This window comes from Perca fluviatilis, chromosome 14 (assembly GCF_010015445.1).
Source record: "Perca fluviatilis chromosome 14, GENO_Pfluv_1.0, whole genome shotgun sequence".
Classification (NCBI taxonomy): Eukaryota; Metazoa; Chordata; class Actinopteri; order Perciformes; family Percidae; genus Perca; species Perca fluviatilis.
Genome location: NC_053125.1, coordinates 29,759,304 through 29,769,329, shown reverse-complemented (window position 1 = coordinate 29,769,329; position 10,026 = coordinate 29,759,304). Strand labels below are relative to the sequence as shown.

Here is a 10,026-nt window from a genome sequence, read left to right as displayed (position 1 = left end):
GTCCCCCCGCCCCCCCCCCCCTGTCCCCCTCCTGTCCTCCCTCCCTCCCCCTCCCTCCCCACCCCCTCCCCCCCTCCCCCCCCCTCCCCCTCCCCCTTCCCCCCCCCCCGCCCTCCCCACCCCCTCCCTCCCTCCCTCCCCCTCTGTCCCCCCTCCCCCTGTCCCCCCTCCGTCCCCCTCCACCCCCCCCCCCCTCCCTCCCCCCCCCCTCCCCCATCCCTCCCTCCCCCCCTCCCTCCCTCCCTCCCCTCCCTCCCTCCCTCCCCCCTCCCCTCCCCCTCCTCCCCCTCTCCCTCCCCCTCCCTCCCTTCCTCCTCCCCCCCCGTCCCCCCCCCTCCTGCCTCCCCCCCCCCCCCCCTCCCCCTCCCCCCCTCCCCCCCTCCCTCCCCCCCCCCCCCCTCCCCCCTCCCTCCTCCCCCTCCCTCCCTCCCCCCCCTCCCCCCCTCCCTCCCCCTCCCCCTCCCTCCCTCCCCTCCCTCCTCCCCCGTCCCCCCTCCCTCCCCCGTCCCCCCCCCCCCCCTCCCCCTCCCCCTCCCTCCCCCCCCCGTCCCCCTCCCCCCTCCCCCCCCCTCCCTCCCCCTCTCCCCTCCCTCCCTCCCTCCCCCCCCCCCCCCCCCCCCCCCCCCCTCCCTCTCTCTCCCTCTCCCCCCTCTCTCTCTCTCTCTCTCTGTCTCTCTCTCTCTCTCTCTCTCTCACGCTAAGCACCGAGCTGTTCCTTAACCCTTGTGTTGTCAATCAATCAATCAATCAATCAATTTATTTATATATAGCACGCTTAAAAACAACCATGGTTGACCAAGGTGCTTCACAGGTTAAAACAACAACAAGAAATTACTGCTCATACATTTTATACAACAATAAAACATGTCTAATATACAGTATACGAGGTATAGTGAAATTAAAATAAAATTAAAATTACCAGGAAATAACAAACCTAACTCGAAGGAAAAGCCAAAGAAAAGTAAGAGTTTTAACAATGATTTAAAGCATTCCAGAGTTTGGCAGGTTCTGATATGGACTGGCAAGTTGTTCCACAAGTTAGGGGCAGCTACACTGGAAGGCTCGATCACCTCTTGGTTTTAGTCTGCTTCGGTACATCCAAGAGGAGGAGGATTAGCGGATCTTAGCACTTCTAGCCGGGGATATGAGCGTGCAGAAGCTCTGTTAAATATAATGGAGCCAGGCCATTTAAGCATTTAAAAGTCAGTAGTAAAATTTTAAAATCGATCCTATAATGAACAGGGGAGCCAGTGGAGGTGACGCAACACAGGTGTGATATGGTCCCTCTTCCTCTTTCCTGTCAAGAGACGGCAGCCGCATTTTGGACTAACTGCAGACGCTGAAGAATAACTTATCTAAGCCCAACGCATAACGAAGTTACAGTAGTCAAGGCGAGAGGTTATGCGGGCATTTATCACCCTTTCCAGAATCTTGAGGATGGAGATATGCCTTTACCTTGGCTATAGTTCTCAACTGGAAAAACACGATCTGACAGTGGCGGATATTTGTTTATCAAGCTTAAATGCACTATCTAACACCAACACCAAGACTCTCCACAGTTGAACGAACTGTTCGGGCCAAGGGCCAAGATAATTTAAATCAAGAGGTTTAGGGTTTCCAAATACTATGAGCTCTGTCTTGTCTCCATTTAAATTTAGAAAGTTTAAATTCATCCATGTTTTAATGTCTTTCATACAATCAAACAGGGGCTGCAGATTTTTACGTTCAGGGGCATATAAATTTGAATGTCGTTCTGCATAACAGTGAAAGGAGACCTCGTGGCCTTCAAAAATGGAGGCCAGGGCAGCATATACAGAGAAAATAAAATGGGGCCTAAGACGCAACCTTGGGGGACACCGCAGGTAAATGGAGCCGCTTCAGATAAAAAAACCCCGAAGTTGGACAGAGAAGCTCCTGTCAGTTAGATAAGATTCAAACCACCTTAGTGCAGTACCTTTGATTCCCACAAAATCTCCAAACGTGCCAGGAGAATTGAGTGGTCCACAGTGTCAAAGGCAGCGGTAAAGTCTAAAAGCTACTAAGACAGCAGAGGCTCCTGAATCGCAGTTAAAAAATCAAAAAAAAAAACAAAAAAAATTTAGGGACGAACTCTGATTGAACATAAATATTATTACTAATTAAAAAAAGTTTGCAGCTGCATAGAAACTACTTTCTCCAAGACTTTAGATAGGAAGGACAGTTTTGAAATGGGCCTGAAATTAAAAGATTTTCCTTTTTTAGCAGCGGTTGCACAAAAAGCATGTTTAAATGCGGACGGAACCTGACCCGAGACAAGACAAGTATTTATCAATAACAAAATACACGGTCCAACGGTATAAAAGACTTCTCTAATCAAACGAGAGGGTGTTGTCGGACAACACAAGGGTTATGTACTTCCGTTTACTTTGTTGAGAATTGCTCTCTAAACAAGGGTTAATACAGCACCTTAGTGCTTGTTTGTACAGCATTTTGGTCAGCTTAAACTGTGTTTAAATGTGTTCTAGAAATAAACTTTACTTACTTTACAAGAAACAGGGTTTAGAGAGCAATTCTCAGCAAAGTAAACGGAGGTACATCATCCTTGTGTTGTCGTTCGGGTCACCGGGACCCGAACGACAACACAAGGGAGCTTCCCCTGGTCTTGTAACACGAGGGGAGCGTGCCAGAGCTTCCTGTATTTGGTCCGAAAGTCCGAACCATCCCAAAAAATGCTTTCACACTACAAACGAACCGGACCATGGTTCAGTTTGGTCCGGACCGAGACCACCTCTTTTTATCGGACCAAAATTTGGTCTTTTGATCCGGACCGTGGTCCGGGGGAGGTTTCACACCTTTAATTTTGGTTCGGATCAAACTAAAAAGTCTGAAAGTCCGGACCAAACGAGGTATGTGTGAAAACGCCCTTAAAAACTCTTTTCGTTTTGTTGTTGAAAAGTCCGTCACTAGCACCAGAGCCCGTCTTTCTCTGCCCCGTGTTACCTCCAGTGTAGCTACTGCCACCTGCTGGCACCTGTAGGTTACTGCACCCTACACCTGGCTGAGTTACACACACAGCTACTGCCACCTGCTGGCACCTGTAGGTTACTGCACCCTACACCTGGCTGAGTTACACACACAGCTACTGCCATCTACGCACCCAGCCACCCTACACCTCTGAACACACAGCTACCCTGCACTAGGTACCCCCACCTGTGAGTTACACACAGCTACGCCACCTGCTGGCACCTGTAGGTTACTGCACCCTACACCTGGCTGAGTTAACACACAGCTACTGCCATCTGCTGGCACCCGTAGGTTACTGCACCCTACACCTGGCTGAGTTACACACACAGCTACTGCCATCTGCTGGCACCTGTAGGTTACTGCACCCTACACCTGGCTGAGTTCACACACAGCTACGCCATCTGCTGGCACCTGTAGGTTACTGCACCCTACACCTGGCTGAGTTACACACACAGCTACTGCCATCTGCTGGCACCTGTAGGTTACTGCACCCTACACCTGGCTGAGTTACACACAGCTACTGCCACCTGCTGGCACCTGTAGGTTACTGCACCCTACACCTGGCTGAGTTACACATACAGCTACTGCCATCTGCTGGCACCTGTAGGTTACTGCACCCTACACCTGGCTGAGTTACACACACAGCTACTGCCATCTGCTGGCACCTGTAGGTTACTGCACCCTACACCTGGCTGAGTTACACACACAGCTACTGCCATCTGCTGGCACCTGTAGGTTACTGCACCCTACACCTGGCTGAGTTACACACACAGCTACTGCCATCTGCTGGCACCTGTAGGTTACTGCACCCTACACCTGGCTGAGTTACACACACAGCTACTGCCATCTACTGGCACCTGTAGGTTACTACACCCTACACCTGGCTGAGTTACACATACAGCTACTGCCATCTACTGGCACCTGTAGGCGTTACACCCTACACCTGGCTGAGTTACACACACAGCTACTGCCACCTGCTGGCACCTGTAGGTTACTGCACCCTACACCTGGCTGAGTTACACACACAGCTACTGCCATCTACTGGCACCTGTAGGTTACTGCACCCTACACCTGGCTGAGTTACACATACAGCTACTGCCATCTGCTGGCACCTGTAGGTTACTGCACCCTACACCTGGCTGAGTTACAAACACAGCTACTGCCATCTGCTGGCACCTGTAGGTTACTGCACCCTACACCTGGCTGAGTTATACCACACACAACATCTAAACAACCACACAACAAGTTACAAACACCGAATATTTAACTCATAAATAAGCCAAAAACAAAAAAATAAAGAAATGTACAATGAACTTGAATTTTATTTTGACTTAATATCATATGAAAGGCATTTAGGAGATTATCCACACTATTTTCCCCCGGCCTTAATTTGAGACCGGCCTTTATTTGTCCGTGTTGACCACGCCCCCGGCCAATCAGAGGCCCGGCTTTTAATTGAGGAAATACGGTAAATCCCCCTGTTGTCCCGTCTGTAGATGGCGTGCGCGCCGCGCTGTCGCCGAGGCGTCCGGTCTGGTCCTCCTCTCGCGCTCCACGGACGTGTTCGAGAACCTGGCGCTGGAGGACTGGCTGGACGCCAACGTGGACCTGCGGCGCCGCGGCGTGCTGCTGCTGTGGAGGAACCGGCCGGCCGTGGTCATCGGGCGCCACCAGAACCCGGTGGTCGAAGGGCACCTGGCGGTCCGCTTGGGGCGGGCGGCTCTGGCGCCGCCGTCGAGCGGGGGCGGACCGTTACCACCACCGGCAACCTCAACGCGGACCTTCTTTCGGCCCAAGAAGGCGTACGACCGCCAGAGGAACCTGAGCGTGGTCACGGGCGCTCTGCGGCGTGCTCGGCCCGGGCTGGACGTGCACGCCACGGAGCGGCTAGACGTTGTGCTCAACGGGCGCTTCAAGATCTCAGGTAGGTAGATTATACAGAGGAGGGAAGTCCACTACAAGTCCCAGAATGCACTGCTGCACACACACATACATATACACACACAGAAACACACACTAACCATACCTGTCAAGTATCCCGTTTTGGCCGGGAAAGTCCCGTATTTTAACCTGCGTTATTAAATAATAATACCCCGGGTCCGAAATGAAAAAAAAAACATTCCCAATCTGAGCTCTGTCACTAGCCTCGCGATAACTGCCACCTGCAGCAGCCCATAGATATATGGGCAGTAGCTACTACAGGTGCTGTAGGTGTTAGTTGTCGCGAGGTCAGTGTGTGAGGTCATGTGATGAGAGACAGATGAGTGACGCTACGACAGAGACGGTGCGCTGCCAAAACTTCTGAAGGCTTTACTCTGCATCCCCCACAGCAATGAGAGTTGAGAAAGGGTGTTTAGCACGGTACGAAAGATTGTTCCAGAGAATAGGAGGACGTTAGACAACAGAGCTGTCTGCGCTCTACTCTCATGTAACATGAACCACTCTGGCCCCGCCCACTAATACACTCCTTCCTAAAACAGTCTTAAAGAATGCAAAGTCTGCAACACATTTATACAATAACTCACTAAAAAGAGTAAAGAAAAGTTATGTGAAATGAAAAGAATGTGTGGAATGAAAATAAAATGTAAAGACAAGCAATGTTATGAATTGTAAATGTTTTCAGCATTCTGCATCAAGTGGTGATTTTAGCTTTCTTGTGCACCTGTCTTAAAATGTAAGGGATACTGGAGCCTGGTTGGGGGGACTGTTTGTGGTGGGCGCCGGAAAAATTTCCCTTATTTTCAAATCCAAAACTTGACAGGTATGACACTAACAGACACACACATACACAGACACACAGAACACACACACACACAGAGACACACACACACACACACACACACAGACACACACACACAGACAGACAGACAGACAGACAGACAGACAGACACACAGACAGACACACACACTAATACACACACATACACACACAGACAGACACACACACAGACACACACACACACACACACACACACACACTAACATACACACAGACACACACACACTAACATACACACACACACACTAACATACACACAGACACACACACACACACTAACATACACACACACACACTAACATACACATACACACACACACTAACATACACACACTAACATACACACACACACTAACATACACACAGACACACACACACACACACAGACAGACACACACACTAACACACACATACACACACACACACTAACACACATAGAACACACACACACACTAACATACACACAGACACACACACACACACACACAGACAGACACACACACTAACACACACATACACACACACACACTAACACACATAGACACAACACACACACACTAACATACACACAGACCCACACACACACACACACACACACAGACAGACACACACACTAACATAGCACACACACACACACAGACAGACACACACACTAACACACACATACACACACACACACTAACACACACATACACACACACACACACTAACACACATAGACACAAAACACACACTAACATACACACAGACAAACAACACTAACATACACACAGACACACACACACACTAACATAGACACACACACTAACATAGACACACACACACTAACATAGACACACACACACACACACTAACATAGACACACACACACACAACACACACACTAACATAGACACACAACACACACACTAACATAACACACACAACACACACACACCAACATAAACAACACACACACACACTAACATAGACAACAAACAACACACACAGAACAATACCACACTAACACACACATACACACAGACACAGACACACACATACACCAACAAACAAACACACCTCACACAATAACACACACACAGACACACACACACTAACATACACACAGACAGACACACACACACACTAACATACACACAGACAAAATTTCACCCCAAAAAAATTATGAAAATTAAAAGCCTTAAATAAATAAAAAAAAAAAAAAGTTAAATTAATAAAAGAAATTAAATAATAATAAAATAAAAAAAAAAAGAAAAAGAAAATAGGACTCTTTGAATTAAATAAATAATAAATAAAAAGAGATTTAAGATGACATTATAAAAAGCTTATGATGATGATGTCATCACGTTGATTTTAAACAGGAAGTGCGTCCAGACTGAGCAGGACGTCGTCCTACCACCACTGCACCCTGCTGCCGACTCTCCCCCACCCCTCACGTTCACCGCCCCTCCTGCCCCGGTATCCATAGCAACGCCACTCCCAGCGTGCCCTCGCCGGTCGCCAACCTGCTGGACCACGCGCCCACGCTGCACTGGGACGAGCTGCTGGAAGCTCTGGTGCAGCAATACAACGAAGGTAATCACCAGACTACACCAGACTCCATGTAAATAATCAGGACTTTTAGCGTGTATAGAGCCAGCATATCTCCACCAGACTCCATGTAAATAATCAGGACTTTTAGCGTGTATAGAGCCAGCATATCTCCACCAGACTCCATGTAAATAATCAGGACTTTTAGCGTGTATAGAGCCAGCATATCTCCACCAGACTCCATGTAAATAATCAGGACTTTAGCTGTATAGAGCCAGCATATCTCCACCAGACTCCATGTAAATAATCAGGACTCTTAAGCGGTATAGAGCCAGCATATCTCCACCAGACTCCATGTAAATAATCAGGACTCTTTAGTGTGTATAGAGCCAGCATATCTCCACCAGACTCCATGTAAATAATCAGGACTTTTAGCTGTATAGAGCCAGCATATCTCCACCAGACTCCATGTAAATAATCAGGACTTTTAGTGTATAGAGCCAGCATATCTCCACCAGACTCCATGTAAATAATCAGGACTTTAGCGTGTATAGAGCCAGCATATCTCCACCAGACTCCATGTAAATAATCAGGACTTTAGAGGTATAGAGCCAGCATATCTCCACCAGACTCCATGTAAATAATCAGGACTTTAGCGTGTATAGAGCCAGCATATCTCCACCAGACTCCATGTAAATAATCAGGACTTTTAGCGTGCAGAGCCAGCATATCTCCACCAGACTCAGTCTTTTCATTCTGACCCTTTTAGAGTTCGGCTATGATGCTGTCATGGCGCCCGTGGACCCTGCGGACGAGCTGGCGTTCCCCGGCGTCGGCCGGCTGGCGGCGGAGCTGCGCAGCTGGGACTGGACCTTCGGCAGGACGCCGAAATTCAGCGTCCAATCGGTGCTGGACCTCAGGGACTGCTCGGCGCGGCTGCACGTGGAGGTGAAGGCCGGCCTGGTGCAGAGCTGCGAGCTGGACGTGCCCTCCCATTGGCTGCCCCGGACGCTGAGCGCCGAGCTGGGCGCCGCGCTGGTCGGGGACCGGTTCTGCCGGCAGCGAGCGGCCGCGGCGCGTGGTGATGCGGGGCGAGCTGCGGCGCCGACTGTACGACCTCGGGGACGCACTCGTCTCCGCCATCGGCTGACGAGAAAAACTCTCAGAGAACAATAGCTGTTATTATATAATAATCTGGTACAGACAGACAGACAGGGAGGGAGACAGGCAGACAGGGAGGGAGACAGACAGACAGACAGGGGGGGAGGGAGACAGACAGACAGACAGGGAGGGAGACAGACAGGGAGGGAGACAGACAGGCAGGGAGGGAGACAGGAGGGAGGGAAGGAGGGAAGAGACAGGGAGACAGGGAGGGAGGGAGACAGGCAGGCAGACCGACAGGAAGGGAGACAGACAGGCAGACAGACGGACATAGAGACAGTTTAACAGACAGACAGACAAAGAGGCAGACAGACCGAGACACAGACAGACAAAGAGACAGACAGACCGAGACACAGACAGACAGACAGACAGACAGATAGATAGGCAGAGAGACAGACAGACATTTAATGATTGTTTTTTAATGGATGAATAAAGCAGTTGCCAACATTTTTTTATTTATTATTTTTAATTATAATTCTTCTTATTATAATTATAATAATAATCATTAGTATTATTTTAATAATAATAATTATTAGTATTATTAGTATTATTAGGTATTTTTTCTGTGCTTTCCTGTTGTGATAAATACATATAAATGAAGTAAAAAACTCGGCAATTTCAGTCCTTCTCTTTCAGAATAAAAGCATGACGTCCTCATTTAAACTGACAAATTATTAATATATTTTTTATTTTGTTATTATTAGGTAGTTTGTTCTTTGCTTTCCTGCTGTGACAAAAACACAAACATTTTCCCAAATAAATGAAAATAAATACATAAAACGTGGCAATTTCTGCACTGCCCTTTCAAAATAAAAGCACAACGGCCTCATTGTAACTGACAAATCAAATCGGTATTCGTTGCCTTGTTATAATGACGTTATTCTTGACTATTTGAAACATTTTTTGGGTCAAACATATGGCGAACGTCGCACCAGTTGTGTCGCAGTACGCATGCGCACTTCTCCCGATTCGAACCATGCGTGCTGCTGGGAACTCTGCCGCAGAAAGGACTGGAAGAGGTGTCACTCTGACGGCTTTTCCTGGAACCAAAATGCAGTAAAATGAAAATAAAATGTAATTTACTTTAATGTTAGTGAAATGTGACATTTTTATATTTTATATATTACAGATACATTGATATATTTATTCAGCTAATATTTTTTTAATTGAACTTTTATTATTACGTTTTAATAAGTAACTGTTTAGATATTTAAGTTAATTTTTACATATAAAATAATGTTTTTACTGGGTTTTTTTCAAACTGTTTTTGGGGATTTTATTGTTAATTTAAAATAAAAATTTTAAAAAATTCAACAACAAATAAATCTGTAATTTTAGATTTTTTGGAATTAAAATTAAATTAAAAAAAGAAAACATTAAAGAAACAATATTAATATTAATTTATATATTAATGAATACGATTTTTACAGTGTACAGTGTGTGTGTGTCTGTCTGTGTGTTTCTGTGTCTGTGTGTCTGTGTGTATCTGTATGTGTGTGTGTCTGTGTGTGTGTCTCTGTATGTATGTGTGTGTCTGTGTGTGTGTGTTTGTG

The 10,026-nt window shown here is 47.4% G+C and overlaps 1 protein-coding gene across 1 annotated transcript; it reads left to right on the top strand.

Annotated features, from left to right (window-relative positions):
* Positions 1-4,458: 4,458 nt before the first annotated feature.
* Positions 4,459-8,568, top strand: lipt1 (lipoyltransferase 1; the record flags this gene model as incomplete). Its single annotated transcript, XM_039821915.1, is given in 6 exon segments — positions 4,459-4,927; positions 7,144-7,201; positions 7,203-7,357; positions 8,082-8,315; positions 8,318-8,386; positions 8,389-8,568. Coding segments are annotated over 6 exon segments (1,059 nt in total), but the record flags the coding sequence as incomplete, so codon positions are not given.
* Positions 8,569-10,026: the final 1,458 nt, after the last annotated feature.